This window comes from Homalodisca vitripennis, chromosome 1 (assembly GCF_021130785.1).
Source record: "Homalodisca vitripennis isolate AUS2020 chromosome 1, UT_GWSS_2.1, whole genome shotgun sequence".
Taxonomy (NCBI): Eukaryota; Metazoa; Arthropoda; class Insecta; order Hemiptera; family Cicadellidae; genus Homalodisca; species Homalodisca vitripennis.
In genome coordinates this window covers 97901427-97928659 of record NC_060207.1, presented here as the reverse complement: position 1 = coordinate 97928659, position 27233 = coordinate 97901427, and the positions used below count along the sequence as shown (strand labels likewise).

General features: G+C 33.2%; 1 protein-coding gene across 1 annotated transcript; it reads right to left on the bottom strand.

The window, feature by feature from the left end:
• Positions 1-13349: 13349 nt before the first annotated feature.
• LOC124367426 (cytochrome c oxidase subunit 6C) lies at positions 13350-24954 on the bottom strand. Its single transcript, XM_046824238.1, has 3 exons — positions 24802-24954; positions 17127-17287; positions 13350-13526 (listed from the first exon to the last, which is right to left on the bottom strand). The coding sequence occupies exons 2-3, from the start codon at positions 17285-17287 to the stop codon at positions 13463-13465; spliced, it is 225 nt and encodes a 74-aa protein (XP_046680194.1). The 5' UTR covers positions 24802-24954; the 3' UTR covers positions 13350-13462.
• Between the last annotated feature and the right edge of the window lie 2279 nt (positions 24955-27233).

Sequence of the window (27233 nt, the reverse complement as noted above, 5' to 3'; positions counted from 1 at the left end):
CAATGCTCTTAACTGACATGCGCAAATCAATGCTTTGCATTGTGGGATCGGTTCCCGCCGCAAAGAATACTGTTTTCAATGTATAATAATTAAGCCTTTTCCATTTAGGGTGTTCTCACGTGTTCTACAGCTTTTGAATCGTAGTGCAAAACTAAATATTTCATTAAGGCAGTGTAAAATAGTACAAATAATATTGTGATATTCCAATATACAAATAAATACACCTCGCATTGAAATAAATCGAAAGATGTTATTATTCAATAATTAAGAAATATAGATTCTTCCTTAAGAATAAAATGTAACACCACTTAATGAGAATATTACACTGAATTCTTCTCTGTTCTTAATTTTTGACTCGTCCTTTGAGCCCTCTAATGTGAAAGTGTGACTCCAAATCCTTTAGATTCATTAGTGTAGTCAAAAAATGACTGTAGTTACAAATCGAGCAACTAAAGAATTAAAAATGTCAGCATAAAATTATTAATTTCGCTAAAATTATCGAAGAAAAACTGTAATATTGTATTCAAACAATCAGCATTAGACTATTATTCATAGATTATTTACGAACAACAGTTAAATACGAGTATCATAAAATTAAATTGAGTAATTACGTTAAACAGCCCTTATGATAAATAGATTTAAATACATACTATTTGCCGGGGACTAAGTATTCAAAGTTTTACATTCAATATAGCTTTAAGGAATAATAGAAATTAGATATTAGTCAAATAAATTTACTTATACCATTAGAAATATTGGCTAGATGGTCTGACAATTTAGACTTTCCCCTGTTGTAAGTAAAACATGGGTTTTTTAACACCTAGTTTTCGTCATTGAAGCTTTCCTTCATGTCCTCCTTACATAGACTACATTTTTTACATTTGGATCCAAATATTGTGATCAAATGTGATGAAGTTCTAAAACTGTAGATTCACTATTTTTTTAACTCGTTCAAAAATATAACTTTAGTAATATCAAGTGGTTGTTTCAAATGGCCAATTTCAATGGTTTCATTTTACTAATTAAAATCTAAACAAATATGTAATAATAGCACAAAACAATGCTAATTCTATTTGTTTTAGTATCGATGGTAGATATCGATTATTACATTTCGATGATCCATTTCATTATGTTGATGAACCGATACAGACATTCACCGAAAAAAGTTCCACTGGTTTTATGGACATGCTTACTCCTGAAGGCAAGGCTTCCAAAACATTTGTGAAACGTGTAATTTTTACCACTCAGAAAAGATTTACGTGTCTAGAGATGCATTTGTGTACATTAAACAAATTGAACAATAGATACTACTACTGTCAGTATTAGTAGTGCATCTACAATAATGCACCAAGTGTTTTATATTTCGAAATGTTTCACAAGTTAAATACACAATAACCTAATAAGTACGTATTACCTCCTGAACAGTTTATTTTTAAATACCCCAAATCATATTCTTTTATAACAAAGGGAATTTTTAATTTTGTTTTTATTAGGAAATAAGCTTTTTACGTAAAAACTCCATCATGAAAGTAACCTTTTTAGTTTTTTAAATATAACTTCTGCGTAAACACTTTTTATTCATACAATTTCTGAAAATTTTGTTCATAACTAAATTGTTAAAGTAGTAAATTTTCATTGTTTTTAATTTAATAGTTCTTTCAAAATTTTGTAATTTTCTATTTTTCATTTATTGTGTTATTTGAGGGACCACTTATTCAGTACCTATGGAGTAACCACTTCTGGAATCTGACGTCATTTCTGAGGGATGCTATAGCGTTTTAAAGCTACATTGGTTGGTTTTTTTTTTTAAATTAAAACTTAAATTAAATGAAAATGTTGGGAAAGAAATATTGGGATTTAATTTTAATTAGATTGTGAGAAGTTAGGGGAAAAACGAATATGTAATCCTTTGGCAAGTTAATTCTGGTAACTTTAAATTATTAGGAATGCGGTTCACTGCTTTGAATTGATCAAAACATGTCGTGTGTACTGCAGTTTCGTCAGATCTGACAGGGCTATTGTTTCTCGAGTTGGATTGGATGCGGCTGGGCCAATGAGAGAACACCGCGGATGTCCATCAGAGTTGGGGGGAAGGGGAACTATAAAAACCGCCAGCTCATAATTTTCGCCCTTCTTTTGGTAATTATCGTGATTTTAGTTGATGAAAGTGCGCCGTGTTTCTAAATGTTTTCCGCGAGGGATTTTGACGTAAGCATTAAATTTATTGTACGTTATATTGAAATAGTCTTCCAGATCTTATATTAAATTAATTTTTTTGTCTTTTTTTATAGAAAAATTAAATTTATAGATACTACAGTGCAATCTGCTTAACTGATTCTCGATGAACAATAGAGCACAATAGAATCATACAAGTTACATTTGGTTCAAACTTGCAAGAAAAGTTAATTAAAATTGAACTTTGTTATTAAATTTGATTGAATTTTGGAAATTTATTAATATTTAATTTGAACTGTTTTATTGTGAATTATTAATTGGAAATTAATTGAATTTTAATAATTTTTGAGAGATGTGTATATGAATTGTAAAGACTTGAAAGTTAAGGGACAACTAGTGGAAAGAGAAGCTTGATTTTTTATTTTGAATTTTGAGTTAACTTAGACGTGACCATTTTTATTTTAGTTATTTCCAAGCGGTATTTGATATTTATTTGGAAACTTTATTATTTTATTTCAGAAGAGAGCTCTGATTTTTAGTTTGATATAATTATTTGATTGATATTTTTATTTCTTGCCAAAGGACCTTTTAAAATTACTAAACGGTTTGTCAATTCTTTGTGGAAAATAGAGTGACGAAAATTTTTAAACATTGAACTTATTAATTTGCCAGCTTAAAATAAATCCACTATTTAAATTTAGAACTGTGATTTTATGACAAACCATAATATTTAATAGTTTAAAAATCTAGTAATACATTTTATTGAATATTCACTCGGAGTTTACTAATAAAAAAATATTTTATATCATCTTGGATGTCTGAATATTAATATCTGCAATCCAAGTCGTTATAGATGCCTATTCAGGCCATAGACACGGTCACTACACTGAATTAGCAACATTAGCATCAATATAGCCCAGCTACTCCATCTATTTCAGACAAAAGAATTACTGTGCCACTAGAGCAACTCCAATTTTTGAAAGGAAGATAAATTTTGAGACATTTGCCAGCGTTAATGTTACAAAAATATAACACTATACGTTTATATGATTAGCAGCTTCGTCAACGACAAACTTAAAAAAAGAATCAATGTTTCATCCACAAATTAAGTCAAAAAGGTCAATGTTAGATTTATAAGTTTAAACACTTTTAAAAACTTTGTATTCGATGTTGAATTACCAGGATTAAGTGCAAATATCGCTATATAATTAATTATGTATTCATATAACCTTGACAGTTACCCAAGCCTACTGGGGAATTATATTTTGCAATTCGTATACATTGTGTTCCAAATTTTTTATTTTCACTGAAGGGATCTTGAAAACAGATTACCGGTATACAGAGATACAGCAGATATCAAATGGACAAAGTTGTGCTTAATAGCAATACCAACAAATTAATGTGATCAAGTTGATTATTAATAGCGTCGTTCACTCGCTACGCTCAAAAAACTGTTTTAGTCAAAATGTTTAAACTGTCAGCACTCTTATATTATTAGTACTTGTTTCCAAGCTTTTTTAGTATCGAAATTGTCAAAATTTGTGTCATAAGCTAAAGTATGTTTAGTTTCTGATTAGTTATTTTAGACTAGATTTCCGTTTTTTATTATGTTGAAAGCTTAATTACTAAAGCATTGATCATTGCTTGCTGCATTTCTAAAAACTTCTTGAATCGTTTTGGATCCACTATTAATTTGATATAAGGTTTCAGATGCAAAGTATTTAATGTTATGTAGATGTTGATGGGCTGGTAAATAGTCGACCACCTACTTCCGATGATATTCTGGTTGTTTTCTTGTTTGCTCGTCGTCATTTAACTTGTCGTGGCCTTGTGTGGTGCATCTGAATATTTATTGAAATTGAGGAGATATAAATAAAAGTTTACTGATTATTCTGCAAATTACTAATTATTTAAATATATATTTTGATTGTAAATATTAACTTAACCTACTTCTTCCATTACAAATTTGTTCCAAAATAGATTCTACGAATCATTGTAATAGAAATCTGATATTTTGTTTTAGCGGAAACTTAATTTAGTTTTTGATCATTTTTATATGGGAAGAATGATATTGTCCAAATTTAGGAAGGATGGCTTTTTCATTATTTTTGGTTCGACCAACTCTTCCCACACTTCTGACAATAAACTAGGGACATCCCTCGAGATAGTAAGTATTTGGTAGCATATTATCAAAATTCCAGGTTTGATCACGAATTGTGGCACCCTCGGTGTTACCATAACTTGCATTTTGAATTTGTGTTTAGTTAAACTCTAAATAAACTTGGTAATTTAGTTTTAACAATACAACTTGGATTTGCACATGCAACCGACTTTTTTATCACATACTAGCGGATTTTTTATCTTGTACTTGCTCTGGAGATACTGATATTTTCCCGTAGTGGACAGAGAATAACGCAAGTGCTGTCAGACGCTCATTCCCCATTTTGTTCCTTAAAAAGTTCTTAACCCGTTTCAATGTTGAGAACGATCTTTCAGCAGTACATGTCGACACAGGAAGTGTCCCTAAAAAATCAACAAACGATTATTTGTAAGAAAAACCTGTTTGTCACACCTGTCGACACACTCGTTAATTGTTTGGTGTTTTAAAACAAAATTCTCATTTTTGCCATTTCTGGCACCACAGAAGATACTCCGCTTTAACAACTGAGGAAGATGTCTCATGTTCAAAGTAAATCGATAGACAATGTATTTTATAAACGTGTTCAGAAGAAGCATGATTGGGTTTGAAGGTTTCAAATGATGTAATAACATCGTGTTCAAATCTGATGTTAAGGCTATTCAACATATCACCAAAACAGGGATGAGAATAGTTCGTCTAAAGTATTCTTCCACATTCTGATGGAACATAAATATATTACATACTTCAGGCAGTTTCCCAAGGCAGTTCTTGATGCTCCCATTGTTCAAGGCATTTGATAGTATAGGATATAATCTGTGGCTAGTACCACATGTAATGCTCTCGGATGATCTTTTCTACTACGTGCCTGGACAACTACAACATTCATCTTCCCACTCATTGTGATCACTCACTCCATCATAACCTTGGCCAACCAGATTTTCAATTTTAAGCCCAAGACTCTAACATTGGTTGAGAATTAGAGATGAAATTCCTTCAGCACTAATATCAATAACTTTCACAAAAAGTCCTCGTGAACATTGTTTTCTGATCAATGAAACGAACACATAAAGACATATGTTAAATGCCTGACACGTTTCTTTAGTCTGCTATTAAGGTAAATACTCCAGCATTATTGGCATTTCTAACAACAGTTTCCTGGATTATGCTCGCACAGATATCTAACATTTTTCATTCTGTATAGTAGGACTATTGTAAATTGCATTTTTAGGTAGTTTCTCATTCCCTACATCAGCTCTAAGCCTCAAAAGAGCTCTGAATTTTCCATCTTTAGATGTGGGTTTATCCAATACAATCGGACCATAGTTATATGGATTATGTGCATCGCCTCTCAAAGGCAACTCTTGCTCCACACTAAAGATAATTGTTTCGATTATATGCTTAAGAGTATTTCTGTTTTCTTCAACTTAGCCTTTTCTCTCGAAATCTATCTGAGAAGTAACACTATGTGTTTGTATATTTTTCACTTTCAAAAAATGCTCAGCAACGGAAAAACATCTTTTTGTGATATTTGCAGCAATTGCAGCATGCTTATTTAACTTTTATAACTCATCCTTCCATTTGATAAAAAGATGATGACACTAGAGAGCCAATTTGTTCATTCCCAACTGCCTCAGTACAAAATGCAACAGAATACTTACAGTAAGCGCCATCGGCCGATTTAGAATAAGTTAACCAGGTAAATCGTTTCAACCAGTTTCTTTGGAATCGTAAATCTGTTTTTGTACCTACTAATCTACTGGGGAATAAAAATTTATCATTTGGTTCATCTACTCCAAATTAGACTTTGCTACGTAGATCTTGCAGCTGTTTGCTAGTAAACTGAAGACTGCGGCGAGTAGAAAACTGGCATTTGGAAATTGTACCAATATCATCACTTACGGTACCTACTATTTCTCAGAAACTCGGCTTAAGTAAAGGACGATGAAGTGCATGGTGTTCCTACGTCTTCAACAGTCAGTTGTGGCAAAGTTGAATCACTATTCAAATTATTTACAACATTTACATCTTGTTTTTCACGTTTGACGAAAAAAAGCAATCAATAGTTTTATCATTACATCAATCCATTATGGATAACTCTTCGCTGTTCACTATCACTGTATTAAAACCACTTAATGCACTTCATTTATATCTGACAGAACAACTAACGAACTAACCAAACAACAAGTAGAGAGCTACTACGCTACGATGCTACTGATCAGTGAGAAGAATGAGCAAGCGCTAGTTGCTAGACAAAGCCTGATAAGCGTCAAACAAGAGTTGACGAGTTTGTAGTTAGTTAGGCGCCACATCATACACATCGCCTTCTGCACACCCTGAAGAAGGGACTGTTGACATGGCGGTCAGAGTTAGTGCTCGCCCGCTCGGTTTTCAATGGGAAGTTCATATCGCAAAGCAAATATAGCTCGTAAAGACAGTCATAATAAACAGAAGTCGGGGTTTAAAAGGCTGCATAGTAAAATGAGCTTAAACTGATTTGGTAATACAGCTAAAGTATTGTAGAGAAGGTATAGCATGACCGGTGACTTCGAGATGCGTCGTAGGCAAAGACGGAACTACAGTGGTGGGGGGTGGAGCGGCTCAGTCTGTTGCCGTATTTAGCCTTGTGAACTTCGGTCACCAGTCTTCTATACGTGCCGCCCTAAAAACATTCGCTTGTGCCAATTCACGAGTTGTAATACAATTTGCGAATTAATTGCGTTGTGCTCATTACGTTTTAGGTAAAGAGTTTGTGATGGATCGTAATGTAAAAAGTAAAATTGGAGGTAGAAAGTTTATACACAGCCAAACAAGAGAAGTGATTGCAAATGTTTACCATTTTTTGAAACGGGAAGCAGAAACCAACACACTTATAAATTTGAAGAAAGTTCAACATCGTGTCGTAGAGGCAACTGGAATTTCAGAAAGCACGCTGAGACGAATTGTGAAGGAGGAAAACAAAATAAGTCCAATTGGCAATTCTTTTAGTACGCCCAACAAAGTAAGAAAACGCAAACATACTAAACGTGATCTGGACAATTTTGATTTGGGTGTAGTTCGAAGAACAATAAATAATTTTCATCAACAACAAGGCGAACGGCCTACATTGAAATCATTATTAAATGTGTTAAGGGAAAAAAATAGATTTTAAGGGAAGTAAGTGGGCGCTTACAAAAATATTGAAGAAGTTGGGATTCCGCTGGAAAAAAGCTACTAACAGAAATATTTTAACCGAACGTTTCGACATCCGTGAATTACGTATTAAGTATTTAAAACGTTTAGCCGAGTATATAAATAAAAAAGGCCAATAGTGTACATGGATGAAACATATATTCACTCAACACACACCCAAACCAATGGTTGGACAGATGGTAGCACTTCGGGACTGAAGACACCTCTAAGTAAAGGACGACTTATAATTGTCCACGCAGGCGGGGAAGATGGATTTATTAACAATGCTCTACTTACGTTCAAATCAGGGAAGAAGTCAGGGGACTATCACGATGACATGAACTACGAGAATTATGAAAGATGGGTAAACACTAAATTAATCCCAAATTTGAAAGATAATTCTGTTGTTGTGATAGATAACGCCCCCTATCACAACAAACAAGACGATCCTATTTTCTGCTTTGTATCCTTGGTGGAAGTAAGTTGGTTTTAATGGAAAAGACATATTTTGTATACTTCCACATAAAATTTATTAAAATAGCGCTTTCGCCGGTTAAGGCATCATCAGTTTGACATTGTTTTTTTTTTTGTAAACAATGTCAAACTGATGATGCCTTAACCGGCGAAAGCGCTATTTTAATAAATTTTATGTGGAAGTATACAAAATATGTCTTTTCCATTAAAAGACGATCCTACACCAACAACATCAAGCAGAAAGGCCGAAATGATTAAATGGCTTTCCGAGCGTAACACTGTTCACTCAAGCACTATGTTCAAACCCGAATTGTATAATCTTATACAAGCCCACATACAAAAAGAACAAAATTGATGAAATGTTTTCTAAAAGTGGACACACTGTTTTGCGCCTGCCACCCTACCATCCAGTTTTAAATCCAATTGAACTAATTTGGAGCCTACTTAAAGAAAGAGTAGCGAAAAAAATGTGACATTTAATATAAATACGGTGGAACAATTGGTGAAGTAAACGTGTGATTCGATCACTCAATAAGATTGGAGGAAAAGGTGTGATCATACGATATCTGTGGAACAAACTTATATGGAACTCGAACGTCAAATCGACGAAATGACAGAACGGATTGTTGCGAGACTCGGCGAGGACTCCGATAGTGACGAGTGGGATGAAGAAAGTGGCAGTGACGAAGACAAATATTAAATAGTTTGTTAAAAAAGTAATTGAAAAATTTGAGAATTTTGGGGGGGGGAGTTCCGGGCTCCTTGAACCCCCTCACCGGATACGTTCTTGCTCTTGGGAAGCATAGTGGATAGAGTGATTGTTGCAAATGTACCTGCATAATGTAGATGACAACTCCGTCGTCGAATGCAGTTGATCGTAAAACATGAACTGTTCCGCGCAGTTCCAAAAACATTAACTATTCTTGAATAAGTATTTAACTTTATTGTTATACAGGCAACATTGTGCTCGTTGCCAAACAGTTGACCTGATAGGACAGAGTGGTAAACAATAAGAAAGAAATCAGTCACTTCAGCTTAGCCTTGATCGGTAATAATGTGTTTGGACCAAGCAGTTCATAGTTGAGCACCAACAAATAGTACAGCTCTTGGATGAAAACCCAGGTAGCTGTATGCGTTTTTGGATGCTCAATGAGGAAACTTACTTCCCAAGTGTTTTAGTGAGTTGGATGAGGATCAACTGAATTTGCATGATCGTCTATTGCTTTTGTACAACTTGTCCAAGGACCTTAACTCCTCTCATTATCTGAAGCGATCCTACTACACACTCGTGAATCAATTCGTCTTTCACTCCCTCCTTAAAAAAATAGAGGCTTAAATTGTTGGAACTTGATCAACAACTTAAGACCGGGCAATTGGATGCCATTCAACCACAGGGTGTAGCTGTATATTTAGATTCTTTCTCTACTGAAGTGAGCAAATTTCTTGGCATCAATGAATCTATTTTGCCTTCATGCACCGTCATCAGGTTGATTTATCCTTTTTCATCTTGCCTGTCACAGAGGGGGTGCTGATGCTTTTTCAGGACTTCTGAAAGTCTGTTCTGAGGAATTCAGTCCTACCCTGACCTAGCTTGCCAATTCCTTTTCCTCAGGTGTTTTCCCAGTGTTATTGAAGATGGCGACACAAAAGTGGTGACCATATACCAATGTGCTAACTATATACCAATTTCTACATTGTCTACTTTTTATAAGGTCTTGAAGAGCTCATGCTCGGTCTTCTCTTATCTTACCTTTCAGTGATATTTTAATCCCTGAACCGTTTAGTTTCAGATCAAACATATCAACTGTCTTCTTTTGACTTAAGTCGAACCCTTGACTTGATCACTCACAAACTTTTACTGCATAAGCATGAGATTTTTGGGTATAGTGGAACAGTTTTTGACTAGTTAACTTCCTATCTAGTTAGTCGCCGTCAAATGGTCAGGTCTCATACGTTGATAATAAGGGATGTCTGAAGTGTCAGTTATCAGAAGAAAATTAATTCCCTCTGGAGTCCTTCAGGGTTTCATTCTTTTTAATACTTTTTGTAAATGGCATCTCTAGAACTACAAATCTTACCAAACTAAGTTAATATACAAATGACCTCTTTGCTTGTTTTTAATCTGGATCCCTCTTCAGCAAAAATTGATGTCTTTAGAGGGTAGCTCACTGTTTCAGTGATTCACAAACAACTCTCCAATGCCAACAACACACAGAAAACAAAGGTGATTCATTTTTACATTTGTTCTCCCAATACAAATTTTTAGTCAAACGTCTCCTGGGAGACACGGAACTGCCAAACTTAACAACAATTTGCTATCTTGGTTTAATTACGCCTATGACTCAGTCTCCATACCAACACTTGCAAGTAAGTTATATGTTTTAGGAATCCCAGCAAAATTTGTAATGCACATTTTTAAATAGTTTACTTGTAGAAGGTTGACCTTCATCAGAAATCAGGGTACCATCATCAGAACTGCATATAGAGGCCTTCCCCAGGGGTGTGTGCTCAGTCCAATATTATTTTCACTGTATACTGCAGACATCGGTAGGTATATGCCAAGACAGGTACAACCTCTACTGTACGCAGATGACATAACCCTAATCTGTAGTCATAAAGAGCTAGACATTAGTGCAGCTGGGATCCAAGAAGCCTTGAACAATACCTGTTAAAGGTATCGCTTAATATAAATCCAAGAAAGTGTAAAATTATCATAATAAGTAGAAGGAAAGAAATCATAAATCCCACATTGACTGTTGACAATCAAGTTATTCCTGTAGTCAATAACCATAAGATCTTAGGTATTATAATCGATAATAAATTAAACTTTAAGGAGCACATCCAATCACTGGTAAGCAAATCCCTAAAAGACCTTGACATCCTGAGGTCACTGGCTTGTGGGAGGCTAGGTGTCCACCCGCAGCTTCTAACAAAGGTATATAAAAGTGTAATTAGATCTAAGCTGGAGTATGGTTGCTTTATTTTTGGTCATGCCCCAAAAGTCAACCTTAAAAGCCTACAAATAGTCCAAAACCATGCTTTAAGATGCATTCTCGGAGCTATGAAATCTTCCCCAACTAATACTCTGCATGCAGAGGCAGCGTTACCTCCCTTACATATAAGGAGAGAATTCTGAACAGAGAAAATCTATAATATAAAAATGAAACTGTTCATGTGTAACAGCATCACTCACAAACGGCTGGACGGATTCGCCTAATTTTTTTTTTAATTTGTTCGTCTTGATCTGTAGAAGGTTATAGGATACTTTTTATCCCTTTCCCGATTCAGGATTCCGCCCCACTGGTTACAGAAATACCCGTAAGAAATGCATTGCAGCAAACATATGTTATTAAGTGAAAGAGTCTTTTCAAATTTTTAATCAGCTGTTCTTTGTAAACATATATAATGCGACAAAAAATATATTTATATATAAATTTCTTTACACTTATAGTTTTAAAGCATAGAGTAAGCTTAAGAGAAACGACAAATTTTGTTTAAACTGTTTCTGCAATCATAATATATAAAAATGAATGTTTGTGTGTTTGTCCTTTATAGACTCAGAAACTATTGGACCGATCACTATGAAAATTTGTATTTTTCTATGTAGAAGGTTTATACGCAATGCCCATTGATGTAACTAACCACCAGGCTGTACTGCAAGATATAAAAGTTATCAAAGCGCCTGCACATTATAAACTGCAATTACAACACAGTAGTTACGTATATTAAAATATCCAAACACTATTTGAAGGCAAAGAAATATACGGGCAAAGCTTAAGAGACGCGTGCGAAGCCGCGGGAAACAGCTAGTATTGTTTAAAACACTAAGTAATCCACAACACCCATGCTATGTGAATATAAGATATTTACATGCAGTAGCTTATCATCATAAGTACTGGGTCAAAATAACCAAACCTCTATACATGGAACTGGTGAACACAGTAGATAATCTGGTGAATCTAAACAATATTGCAGTAAGTGATTCAAATCTTTTGGAATTCGTTGATAGCCCCCTACTGCTTAAGAACTTAAAAATATCATTTGAACTAGAGATTGATGACACAGTTGGGACAAAATCATTACTCCCACCAGAAGCCATTAAAGCATTATTTCTAGAATTAATGAGAAAGAAATATGAAAACTATCTAAGAATTTACACTGATGGCTCACGAAGCAAGGATGGCACAGGCTCTGCCGTGTATATACAGGACTTAAAAATAGAATGCAAATATAAACTTCCAAACCAGGCATCCAGCTATTCCACAGAACTGTATGCCATAAAGAAAGCTGTTGAAATAGCAAACGAACAAAATTATGATAACATTGTAGTATGTTCTGACTCAAAAGCTGCTATACTAGCCATAAAGGCAGCAAGTTCAACAGATTATGAAGAAAATCTGGCATCAGCCATTACAATCTGCATGATGAGAGGTAATAAATACTTCACTTTTCAATGGGTACCAAGTCATGTGGGGATAGGTCCCAATGAACATGTAGATAGGCTGGCAAAAGAGGCAACCCAAGCAGGTGAAGAACCAACAGATTTTAAAGTGTCATTGGAAGATTTTGTTGGCGCAATTAAACAATCACTACTTGCCCCTGATAGCCCCTCCCCATGGTATAATAATTACAAACTGAGTAGAAATAAAATAGTAACGATAAATAGACTAAGAATTGGATATGCTTGGGTTAATGAAACCCTATTTAAGATAAATTGTTATTTCACTCCGTTATGCCTCAAATGCAATGCAGGTTCCATAGAAAGTCTTCAACATTTAATCTTTGATTGTGTGCAATATAACGACTTCAGACATGAATTGCTCACTAAACTGAAAGTGAAGAAAATAGAACCACCTTATATATTGAAAGATCTTTTAACGAGCTTTGATATGGAAATAATACTGGAAATTGTAAGTTTTCTTAAATCTATAAATAAGTCATACATACAAGAATGTTTATCGAGGTTCCATGCTCAAAGTAAGCAGAACCTGCTGAAATTCAGCCAACAAGTAGAAAGAAAGGTTCTATATTTTTTAAATCAGGTTTGAATTAATAGGACTGATAGGTAGGGATTGTTACTGGAATGCTCTCCAGGTAAAACTAAAATGGTCTCTACTGGTTGAGAAAAAGTGCAGTGTAATAACAAATGTCTAATTATGCATGCTTTCATGTGTTATTTCAAATCAGTGGACCCTACAAGGAAGATTTCAGGGTAAGCTTGCTGATTTTCATATTTTAAAGTCATACTAACTTGTTTGACAGGAGAATCATTAATGCAAGCAACAGAAATCTCTAATTAAAAAATAATTCAGAAAATATATTATACTAAGGTGTTATTTATTTAAAAGTTGACAAATGAACAAACAACCGGGGAAATAATTGTAGTCTTAGGTAAATGTTTAACTTAATAAAAATTTATTAAATTAAGGTAGGAGTCATCACAAGAGTCTTCCTATTATAGTAAGATGCTAAATGGTATTAGAAAGTAAATCATTTTAAGACTAGCTAACAAGATTGAAATACTCCCGCTTTCTTCATCCTCTCAAACTCCTTGTCAGCGTCATAGTTCCTGTAACATATTACTCAATTTTAGTAAGATATGACAGTAATTAACCTAATATAGAGAAGTAACATTATATAAGTTAAATAGGTCTATTCTTAGATTTTATTGAGAATGATAAATGTCTATTTATAAAAGTACCAAAATCAAGTGTTTAATTTTAGCTACAAAGAATATACCAGGAATTTATTTTTAAGGATTGAAAAGGTTATAATTGACTTATAAAAGCGTACTTGATAGTTATTATAACAATGGTAATTTGATTATGTAGAGTGATACAGTTTAATCAAGAAACTTCTGGTTCCATTGAAAACATAAAATGTGAGCTGAAACAAGAAGAATGGCAGCAACTTACTTTGTTTTTGTGTTGACAATGCTTTTAATTAATGAATATACTCGTGTACTAACAAAATTTTCAGAGGAATGATATATTTTAACCCATTGAGGTAAACACACATGCTGGTTACATGGTCGGCATTGGACATTACACTGTTCATGTACTTCACTGTATTGCTAGACATCATTCGTATGTCTCTTACTAGGTGTTTGGATGCCACAAACAAATAAATAATTTCATTTTTATACTGTTATTAACCTCAATTTTTAAATATTTTGTGTCCATATCCCTGCTGATAGCTCATTTTTTACACTGTTTTCTATGACTGTTTGGTTGCATTATGTATAATGATGGAGCGTGAAAACTGGTGGAATTGTGAAGTTGATAAAATGTTGTACAATGATTGTGAGTATAATTCAAGTGACAGTGATAATATTTTTAAATTTGTTTACCCTACTGTTCTTTTGTGTTTAAATTGAGGTGTGATGATTCAAAAATATTAAAATATATTATTTGTGAAAGACAACAGAAGTCAGTCATTGCCTATGTAACACCTTTTTTATTAATTCACAAATTCAGATTTTCATTGTTATTATTATTCCTGCTCATATTTACCACTTTTTTATAAAAACAATTCAAATAACTTGCAATCTCCTAACAACAAATTTGAAAATAATAACAAAATCTGACTCCAAATGTATATACAACCAAAATAATAAATTTTTGTAAAAGATATTGTTTGTGGATGAGTAAAATATTTTTTGTCCCGAATACATTACAACTATTTATTTTTTTGTATTGTTCCATAGTTTATGTAAATAACAATGTTTGAAAACATCATACAATTTTTCTCATAAACTATTACAATTTTAGTAAAAATTTGCAATTCTTTTTGGTATAATCTTTTCTGTGCAGAGTAATAAGGACTTGTTACAAAGTCAAACTCAATAAAGGCAATAACGAAATTATTAAAGGAATTTTAGCAAATTAATAAATAAAATATTATTGTTTGCAATATAAATGGATTTAACCCTTTCAGCACCAAGCATATTGGGCAGGTCGCGTCAATATAACGCCATAGTTACTGGTGCGGAGGGTTTAGTCGTGTGCTGCAACTTAGCCACTGGGTACGTCAAACAGAGCAATTTTTCGAGTTATGACACACATAGACATAAATTGTTCTTATATCACTAAATTTTATGATAAAATAAATGATTTTAGTCTCAAGTTTTTATGTAATACATGTTCAACTTAGGTAGGAAAAACAGCACTTAAATATTTTTTCTTAAATAAATGAAAGTCTACAGTAAATAACACACTTTATAGAAGTATAATAAGATAATATAAGATTATAACAATACTAAGGCCTACAGGTGGTTATCATCTAACCTCAAATGCCACTGCATGATACAACTTTATTAAACATTACAACTATTATAAAAATTGCGTAAATAGAACAAATTAGTTCATATTGTTGAAGCAAATGTAGTTCTACATAGATCAGTACTAATTTTATTGATGTTAATCAATAAATGGATGTGTACTGTATGAAAATGTTAAGAGCCTAAATAAAGGCTCTTAGCACTTTACATCTGATCTTGCTCAAGCCTATGTACAGGCCCTTCTCCCTCAAAGGGTTAAGTAAGGTGTTTGACAGTATAAATCATGTGTTTATCACCTTCCACTTGGATGGGGCCATTCTGGTGACATTATAAATCAATGGCTGTTCAACATCAATACGGCTGGCTTTAATTACAGTATGAAATTTTAAAAACTTATAAGACTTTAACAAAAAATTAGCAGACTAACCTCTAATTCAACTTTCAGTTGAAATTAAGCCACTTTGGTTATAAATATAAAAAAAAGAATTAACAGGAAACCTAAAAAGATGTTAACAATCAAAGAAACCTCAACCAATAACATTCGTACACACACCATGATACTGAGGTCTAGGGCTAAAACAAAGGCTGGAGGCAGCTACCTCAATCCTTCCCATTCCAACCATTGCCTTTCTTATTGTTTTAGAAGACATGCCACAATACCACAGGAAATGCCAACATAGATTTTCTTATTAGCGTTCCACTTTCACTGGTGGGTGTGTGTGTGTGTGATGTGTTGTTTATGATATTGACTTCCATCCAGTGACAATGCTTGGATTCTTTTCTCAGCCTTAGATTTCAAGCTGTTGGTGTACCAGTTAAGCATGATACAAATTATTAATCTTTAAGTTTATGTATTCAGATTTTTACACCTGAGGGACAGGGTAGATTGTAATCTTTGAAACATATTGTTATACATTTTGTAACATGCTACAATAGCAAAAGTCCAAAATCCCACAATCCTTTCGAATAATCCATCGTCAGTAACAAACTTTAAACAAAGGAGTTAGGAATGTTATTACTTTAACTTGCTAATCTAGTTATCCAAGCTGTTTTACCTTAATATTTAAAAAAAGGCAATGAATATATATTTTTTGGCTGTGAAGTTTCATAGTTGCATAAAATGTTTGTTACAACATTGTGATTTGCTGACGACTGACGTAGTTTATTGGTTTCATGAATCCTGAATGCTATTTTGCATTGGTGATTGCGTTGCGTTAATTGCTACCACCACGCTCCCAGAGGCTTAAATAACTATTACCTTAATGAGTAAATAGGTACTTTACTGACCAAAACTATCCGTGTGTACACATATTACAGCATTTTTTTAAACTAAATGGTTTGGAATGGAAACATTGAGGTAAGCATTAAAAATAAAATTATTAAATGTACAATTCAAGAGCTAGAATTAACACTGTGAGTGCAGATTCCGCCATTTTACAGAATTAATCTTTTACTTTATTTAATTGATTCAGAAGTCCTCTATAAGACGTGTGTAGTTTTCACACTTAATGACATCTATAAGGATCTTGGTAACACAAGTCACCACTAGAATGTTCAAAATGGGTAGTTTTACTGTTTACAAAGTGAATTAACAGCTGATTAGCTTGCATCTGTTTTTGTCAGCTGTGAGCTTCTTCTAAGGGTCGAAAAAAATTACAAAATCTAGTTAAATATTATTTGGTAAAAAATGCTTAAAGTTGTTATGAGTATAAAACATGTTTTAAATAGTTGTATGCAAAAAATACTATAATTTGCTAAGTATAGTTTGTAATAATTTTTTGAAACCATTGAACACAGGCAACATTGTCTTAAGGACTTGTATTCAGGGGGCAGCACTGAAAGTGTTAATAATCTAATGAATAACTTCTTCTGGTAATATTTAAAACTAACTTGTAGAATTCTGCATATTTTTTCTTCCTCGCTTCAAGAACTCCCCATTTGTACGCAGCGCCGGCAACAAAGGACAGTCCAATGGCAATGGTCAAATTCCTTTTGATGTTAGTCTCCAACAGTCTTCGGAGCTGAGGCTTTGCTACCGCCTTTGTTGCCATCTGCAAAGTACACACAACTATGAATACAATTTTTCTATGAAGGTGAAGACAGACAAATTTAACATGCAATTTCCACTCTTCTAAAAAGATGTCAGATTCTAAAGAAACTTCCCAAGACTTCAGACAATTCTGAAATTGTGTATGTAGGTAGTCAGTTATAGTGTAAATAGCATATTTTTTTCAAATAAATCAAAAGGGACATTTTTTGGGTTTTTCAAAAACTGTTTTTGGGAGAACCAAAAAATTCCAAATGTATGAAACATACGTCATATGATATATCAAATTAAAGAGCATTTTGAATAGAAAAGAATGAAAATTTGAGCACTTTTGCTTCAATAGTCTTCAGGCTACATTACTTAGAAAATATTATAACATGGTCAAAAACTGGCTTTTTGTGGATCTTTAAAAGCTTATCACTCAAAAACCAATAGGCAGAAAAATGTAAAATTTTGCATTTTAACTATTCTTGGTAGGTTCAACTTCTATACAAAAAATGATCTAACACATTGATATAACAATGTTCTTACTTTTTATATTATATTAAATATAGTTGCAATACATTTAGAATAGCCTACTTGTATCAAATTTTGGCTGCATTATAATAAGAGGCCACCACCAAAATAGAATCATAGTATACTCTTAAAAACAGTAAAAAGTAACTAAATGTTAAACTGTTTTGTTTCTAACATTTTATAAATATACAACATAGATATTTTTTTATATAACATAATTCATGTCAACATTTTTGTTTCTATAGTAAAAGTTTAGATAATCAAAAATATGATTCTATTGTGGTGGTGGTCTCTTATTATACTGCAGCTCAAATTTTGTCATGAACAAAGAAATATACATTGCTGTAGGTTTTTTTAAGTGATTCATATTTACGTAATGTTATTTCTAACAATAATTAGTAACTACATAACAACGAATTGAAATGAAAACCAAAACAAAATACACTCTAGCAAAAATTCACACGTTCATATCTGAGCAACAACATACAATGCAAACACTTCGCTGGAAACAAAAGCTGATGAAAATTATGTACACTAATGTTTAGTACAGAGTACAAGAAATCAAAAGACCATGAAACATAAAGAAAAACTCATGGGCTTTAAAACGGTAAAGGCTATAATATAATTTGATCTGTAGGTTATTAGCGTCAGCAAAATGAGTTTAGACATGAATGTTTATCATCAAAATTTTTGATGATGACGTTTAGTGAAAGTACGAGTTATCAAAAATATTGATGATGGATGCTTGTAGGGTTAAACTTGATCAAAATCAATTACAATTTCAAAATTAAGGCTTTTTTATATTTTAGTGCTTATTAGAGGTAAACTTTAATAAAAGGCCTACACTCGTTATTCGATTGCTATTATCGAATGGTTTGATTGTTTTTATACAAAGGATAATTTGATATTACTATTTATTTAACTTATACTATGATTATAACTTATTAGTTATAGCAATTTAATGTAAACAATAAACAACAAGCAGTAACAAATATTCTAAACTTTGAAAATGGCGATGAATATGAGGAAAATATGCAAGATATTTCTCACAAGTGACAAGATTTGTTTAAGTAGCTTCAACATGTGGTAGTAATTTGGCTCCTGGTAACAGACGGAGAGAATTCTTTCCTCCATTTCACAAAAGCAGTTACTTATTGATATCAAGCTAGCAAAGTTATAAATATTGTACGGTTTCTTTGATATTTAAGTCTAGGCCATAGTTTATTTTGAATGTTATTGTAAAATTGATGTATTTAAAATTGTAACATACAAGATTCTTCTTGTTATGGTAATTTATTATAACTCTTATTGTGTACGATTTTTAAATACACCAAAGTTAATATATATCAAGTATATATATTATATAAGTATAGTATAATATATATAAGTTACAATATATCAAATTGTTCGATAATAGCAATTGAATAATGAGTGTAGGCAACTTCTTAAAGTCTCCCACTCATTAGGTAAAAAGAGATATATTCCTGTTCAGCAAGTAATTTTACAAGGAAATAGATAAAAAGTATTGATTTTTCCACAAGTACTAATGACTACATATATTATATTCTGGACTAGGCTATAAAGAACAGTTTTAACCCTAGAAGTGGCAGGCGCCGGATGTACGGCGCGGTCGGCCGTTGTCTAAGTGGCAGCAACGGAATTCCGGTCCGATTACGTTGCGTCGCATTACGTTATTTTTGAAGGAGTAAATATAATCTGATTGTGATAAAAATCATATATTAGGAAAGATGAAGAATCATACTATACAATAATAACGTATTTTATTAGGTTTTATACTATTTATAGATATCCTTTTAGATACTACCTTATAGATTTATAGATACTATTTATGGATATATATATATATATATATATATCAACTATTTATATATATATATATATATATATAAATAGTTGTGCAGCAGACATCTGGCCCACCCGCACAACATTTGTTTACTTTCTTGTGTTGTTCCAAGTCCATAGTTTGGAGTTTATTTCAGCTAGTTATTACTTATGAGCTAAATAATACTATATTACACATATATTTTTGTAAATAATTTGTTATAAATAAAATGAGTGAAATCTTTAGAGATAGATCAAGTGACTTGAGAGAACTGCTATTCTGAACTGCTGGTACTTTGGGATTATACCGACCACACCTGTATAAAGAACACAAAAATATAAATTTATAGAAACAAACATGATAGAACGAAAAAACAACTCTTTAATCACAAAATTACAACGATTATCAATTGTTAATGGGTAATGGGATCAGATTCCGTTATATGCCCCCAACGCTTAAACTTTTTTCAATGAACTTAGAATGTTATAAAACGATATAGTTGAGTAATAGAACTAACATTCCATCAATCAACAAGCATTTCCAGGTATTGTGACGTATTGTTATCTTATCTTTCTCGAGAATCCCGATTACGGCAGGCCGCACGGCATCACATGATTATTTAAGTTTTTTGCACGGTACATAATTGCCTTTCCATTACAATTCAATTTATATTTCTGATCAGCCCCTCTAGAATTTGATATTTTACTGATAGGTACTATCTCGAGGGATGTTTTTCTATCGTTGACATCAGCGCGGGGCTGCCCCGCGCTGATGGCCGGAGGCACTCGCATTTTGGGTGGCGGAGTGTGATCAAGAATAAAAACAAGTTTTGTTTTTTTCAATAAAGAGTTTAGTTTTTGTTTGGTAATGTTTGTTTTTGTTGAATTTTTGTGTTTGGAGAAATGTAGGGGTAAAACACGGAAGTACAACAAAGCGACACACCAGCTGAACGGACGGCGAGACTCTGCAATCATGTTATCTACTAGACCGCTCGACTTTGACCTCTGTCTGAGGATGGGGAGGGGTTTACGATAAGACAATTCCTGTTTTATATTGACGAAATATTGTTCTACGCTAATCTAGTAATCAGTAGAAGAAAAATGTTAAATAACGATTCATGTCTGGGTGTGGTCGGTATAATCCCAAAGTACCAAGCTGCTTGAGAAGATGAATTCTATACTTGTATATATTGTAAATATAGGTATGTAACATCAATGCGTTTTATATTTATTTTTTAGTTGATTTATAACCAAAATGATTCATAAAAATGGTTTTAGGGTATTGAATACATTATATGTCAACATGTATATATCGGCTTTAGTACTATATACCTGTGTGCATAAAAAATAAGTTCGTTGGTAAATTTCCGTAAAAAAACATAAAAAGTGTAAATATGGATTTTAAAAGTCATATAAACTATATATTTCTGATAGGCTATCACCAATAAATTCTAGATATTAGAATTGTTTTTTTATACGCTTGAAGTCAATCAAAACGGAATCCGAGGATAAAATTTAATTTTTTTACTTTTTTTAAAAACTTTTTGCTGCATCAAAAATTTTTGACAAGAAAAATATTTGGGTAGGGTACAATAAGCGGACTCAGTTTTTTATATCGAAGTTGGCAAACAATATTACTTAATCACAACCATCTATATAATCAATCAATACTGATTAATTATTTTGAACAATTAACTTAAAAAAACCTATATCAACAGCTGTAAACACTTTCAAATAATACATGTACGGTAATATTTCAATTTTACATATAAGTAACATTTATTATTGAAAATGGCAGTAAATTTTAGAAAACTACACGACATTGCTGCTTTGAAAGATGACAAGATATGTTTTAGTGGCTTCAAAATTTTGGACTGAAAAACCCATTATGTGAAATTTGTGGGAAAGAAACAACTGTAACTGTGAGGGGAGCAAATACGTTCGTCTTCAGTTTTCATAATTTTAGTTATAATAATTTGTTTGATCACTGTAAATATTAAATTTAGGTATTTATTTACAATACCGTGACCATGGAAAATGGACTTTTTTTCATGGGTTGGGCATTTATAGCCAAGTTCAAAATGGCGTCCCTTCTTTATTTGAGAGAGCCGCGGAGTTATACGAAACTGTCCAATAAGGAGGTTAAGAATAGACACGGAGGAACAAAATAGTTCAAAATGGAGTCCCTTCTTTTATTTAGAGAGCCGTGGAGTAATACCAAACTGTCAAATATGGATAGTGTTGCCAGAGGTACTGTCAAAAACAGAGTTTTCAGAGAATTTAAAAAAATCGTAACTCCTTTGATTTTCGTTGCCGACGAATTTTTTCTTCACTATTGTTTTCAGGAAAAATTGTAGTTTTCAGGAAAAAAAAAATGAAGGTAATTCTAAGCAATATATGGGTCAACCTCGATTTTTCTCATATTACAATATAATGTTCCAATAGTCAATTAGAAAAGGAAATGACTAGAATTTCTTGCCGGAAAGCAGTTATAGGGAGCAGGCAACCGCCAGACGGTCATATATTGCTTAGAGTTACCTATTAGTGATCAGGGGAACTGACGTGATCTGGGCTTCAAATTTGGAACTACTCGAGTTAATTTTTTTTTCTAAAAGAGCAAGCAGCGCGAAGCGCTGCGCAGCGGGCAGGCATCGTGCGTGATCCTTTTTTTTATTAAAAATTTCTGATAAATTGTTATTACATATTACAATATAATGTAGGTAATGTATGTAAAACAATTTTAAACACATAATTACATGCTGGAAAGCAAAGTAAACCAATATAATCCCGCCCAATACAAAATCTCCGTAAAAATCTGGTAAAGGAATCTGTGTCATTCCTTTGGCCTGAATCAATTCAGTATATACGAAGATCACGCACGATGCTTGCCCGCTGCGCAGCGCTTCGCGCTGCTTGCTCTTTTAGAAAAAAAATTAACTCGAGTAGTTCCAAATTTGAAGCCCAGATCACGTCAGTGCCCCTGATCACTAATAGGTAATTCTCGCGGTTGCCTGCTCCCTATAACTGCTTTCCAGCAAGAAATTCTAGTCATTTCCTTTTCTAATTGACTATTGGAACATTATATTGTAATATGAGTTGCCTGCTCCCTATAACTGCTTTCCGGCAAGAAATTCTAGTCATTTCCTTTTCTAATTGACTATTGGAACATTATATTGTAATATGAGAAAAATCGAGGTTGACCCATATATTGCTTAGAATTACCAAAATGAACATACCTTTCTATGGTCACGGTATTGTAAATTGATACCTAAATTTATATTTTAATTTAAAACATGATTGTTATTGAGGACTATAGATACTTTTATATAGATTGATAGTCTAGGATTTGTGATGGGAATATTAGGTATCGATGATTACATTCTTCATATAAAAAAACTGGGTAGGCTATGCTTATCGTGAGGACTATAGATACTTTGGTACCAGTAAGATTAAACGCCGGGGCGGCAAATCACGAATTTGACGTTACCAACGTATTCTGCTCACCCTCCTGAACAAAAAATATATATAGTACTAGGGGGTGCAAATGACAAATAACATGATTTTAGGGGGTATATTGATAAGTGGTAAAGTTTCTAATGTTTTAATGTTCAGTTTGTGTGCTGTGTCTGGATAATCTGTTTACTTGAATATTATCTGCGGCCGGGACTGATAGCAGCCTGATAGCATACCTGTTATCTGAGTTGTCCGGGGCATAGGTCAGTTCTACACAAGATATCGTGTTCAGTAGGTCGGATTGAGTGAGTGAGTTTACAATGATGAATCAACCATCCACTAGTTCAACCAACCCTAGTGAATTGTGTGTGTCGGAGTGTTTCGTAGGGCACGTAAAGAGCTTACGTTTTAACCGAAACGAAATTATCTCTTTTTTAATAGAACAGGGCATTTTTAAAAATGAGTGTATTTGTTCGTCGTGCGGTCGAGTGGTGTTTTTAAACCGGGAGACTGTGTCGTTTCGTTGTGATAGACCACTTTTTTGTTGCTGCTGTTTAGCTATATCCGCCAACACACTAATGGTAAGTGTTCTCTGTTAATATCCATCTATATATTTGAGTTTTTCATGATTTATTTAGTTTTTAAACTTTACATAATTGCCTTTGCATTACATTTCAATTTAAATTTTTGATCAGCCCCTCTAGAATTTTATATTTTACTGATAGGTACTATCTCGAGGGATGTTTTTCTTTTATTGACATCAGCGCGGGGCAGCACCGAAGGTGCTGCCGAAGCCCGCGCTGATGGCCGGAGGCACTCGTAATTAATTTTTTTCTCGAAATTAAGAAAAACATTATTAATTTTGATCAAAATTCTGCTCATTTCTGTAATTTCTCATTTACGTTTGCAAAGATGGCGGCGCAACCGATGACGTCATCACGAGGTTCAATCATTGGCCACAAAAGGTCACGTGACGCTAGACGTGGATGTAGAACATGGAGATATTACTGGAAAGTTATTTAATTTTTTATTTTCTAGAACTTCGTTATTTCTCATTTCCACCCCATCAAACCTTATACTTTTTTTATATAGGACGATTCCAATAAGTTAAAAACGCAAAACTCGTATTTTTCCGCCCCGGCGGTTAATATGATAATTACCGATACTTTTATATAGATTGATAGTCTAGGATTTGTGATGGGAATATTAGGTATCGATGATTACATTCTTCATATAAAAAAACTGGGTATGCTTATCGTACTCTACCCAAATATTTGGTATTTATTTACAATAGTGTGACCATGGAAAATGGACTTTTTTTCATGGGTTGGGCATTTATAGCCAAGTATTATTATCACAGGTGCATATAAACTGGGGGGAAAGTATATTATTGTATTATATTGATGCCTTTCTGTTAAGTTTGGAGTATTAGTTGAGGTAGTAATATATATTAGAAAAATACACGAACAGTTGGCCTAAAACACCGTGCCACTACAGAGAATTTACAATGCTACCTCTAGGGTTAACATAAGAGGTCAAACACAGAACCAAATTTTAGGCCCAAAATAGGCAAATCTTCTTCTTTGGAATCATTAATTATCAGTCTATTAACGTGTAAGAAAATGAATACTATTAATTTGTAGCAATATGTGTACTAAATTTCTAATTTAATGTGATAACGGAGATCGTAGCACTACATAAGCTTACCTTATCTTAGAAAATCTTTCAATAACGAATTATGATCGACTCGTTTCCTTCTTTAGGTCACAGAAAAGGAACAGCTGACAAAAAATATTCTAACCAAGGAATAAGAAAATCTATGTGATATATCAAAGACAAACAAACTTTGTGTTAATAAAATTACATTTGGTTTAATCTCATAGCATAGAGAATAAAAGAAAAAGTCCTATAACGTTCAGTATTAGTCCAGCCAATATGCATTCATAAGCACATGACCTAGATGTTCGTGAAATGTGTAAAGTAATTTCCAGGCTTAAAAATATCAGACCATATTTTTAAGTGCCTACATAAAAAAATTGTATTGACTGTAAAACTAAGTTATAACGGCAGCCAACAGTATGGAGACCTATTGGTTGAAAACAGTTTACTTATTTCGATTGATAACAATAATAAAGCTATTATTTACATTTTTGTTTTTGATTTTAAATGACTCAATACAAAAAAATATTACCTAAGAACATTTTTGTCATTATTTAACAGTTTTGATACCTTTCCACAGTTTTGAATCTCGCAAAAACTGTCACATATGTTACAATTGATTTCTCAGTGCAATGATCTCTATCGGTTAAAAAAAGGTTTGATATGATCCACATTGGTTTACGGCTTCTAGACTAATCTATTCCAGGATTCAAATCACATTCATATACTAGTGTCTCAATCAGATGTTTAAGATATTGTAGCCTACTATAATTCATTTGATATTTGCTCAATGTAAACAAACACGTTAACATCTTTATTAACATTTAATACTATTTAAAGTTGTTTCAAATTGCTCTAAGAGTCTTCAAACAAACACATGTTAGTAAAAATATCAAAAACAATTATAATTCACTTCTTACATGATTATTCCAATTAATCCATTGTTTTCATAATAATGTTAAATAACCAGATATGTAACATTTACCTTTTTTATATATCCTCAAATTCAATAAATACACAGGTGCACCACACAAGGCCAGGACCATTGGCGACAAGTACACAGGAAAACAACCAGAAGATCAGTGGAAGTAAGTGATACTGTATACCAGCCCGTCAACATCAACTTTAGATTTGCATCTAAAACCTTACATCAAATCAAATTTAATACGGATTTAGAACAATTCAAGCGGTTTTAGAAATGTAAAAAACAACGATCTTTACTTTATTAAGAAAGCTTACAACGTCATCAACAAACAAAAATCTGGGCCAAAATAAAGTATCAGAAACAATGCAGACTGTACCTTACGCCTAAAATTTTGACAATTTCGTTCCTAAAAAGAATGTTTTTCAAACTGAAAACTTCGTTTGAAAAATTACTCAGATAAAAAAATATAAGTTCAAATAAATAATACTATGCTAAACTATCATTCAATTCAATTTGGCATAATAATTTCAACACTTTTTTATAATTTTCGCCACCTAAGTCACCTAACGAACTAACCTATGATGGCTGATTCAAACTTCTAACAGAACATTTAAAGCCTAAGAAAAATATTCTTGTCTCTCAACACTAGATTCTATCAATCTATTAAGATGATCAGCAATCGATTTCAGAGTTTGTAACCAGTCAAAGAAGTAACGTAAGAAACTGTGACTTCACATATGTTTGTGAATGTAGAACATTCAAGTTTTCGTAGATAATTTCCAAATTGGTTCATCACTAGAACCATGACATGGTAAATATTGAAGACACTAGTAAAATTTGAAGTAGATTCAGGATCAGGATACACTTTTTTACCGCGAAACACGTTCAACCAACTAAATTTAAGTTTATCATTTCAGCATACAAACATACCCAAAATGTTTATACTCCATATGGGAAGGTAGTAGCTTACGTAAGTTACAAATCGAATGCTTTCAAAAGTGAAATTTACGTCGTACCAGACAACTACCCGCCTATATTACAGCGATTATGGATCCGAAATCTCAAAATCACTTATTTGATGTCGATAACCAGCGAGCAACTTCTCAACCCTTCAACTCTATCAATAACGACGACGTTTCATCATAATTCACTGTAATTTTTGAACATAAAATAGGTTGCGGTACCTGATTTCAAAGCGTCACTCAAGCTACGAGAAGGCACCAAGTCCGTATATCACAGAGAACGTGATGTTCTTTACGCATTGCGAAGGGAAGTATATCTTGATTTAGATTATCTCAAAGCGGAAGAATACTTATGTATGTTGGGTATCCAGAAAGTAGCAGACGTTTTTGAATGGTGCGGCAGAGAGCGAGGCTAAAGCCGCCGTCTTGGTGTTAAAACACTCTGGCGTTCAGTACGTATCGAGCTGTAGAGGCCGTGAGAAACGAGGCGGTCCCTGACCTTGAGCAGAGAAAGCAGTTAGAACCGGATTTTCAGTGGTGGGGACGGCAGACGCTTAGTTCGCTGCTATCTCTTTCGCAGTAAACATCGTGCC

What these genes read in the sequence shown, in the direction of transcription:
- LOC124367426 (XM_046824238.1), bottom strand. Translation starts at nt 17,287, where the DNA reads ATGGCAACAAAGGCGGTAGCAAAGCCTCAGCTCCGAAGACTGTTGGAG. An exon ending in AAATATGCAGAATTCTACAA is followed by an intron (nt 13,527 to 17,126) that starts GTTAGTTTTAAA and finishes AATATGTTACAG; the next exon opens with GAACTATGACGCTGACAAGG.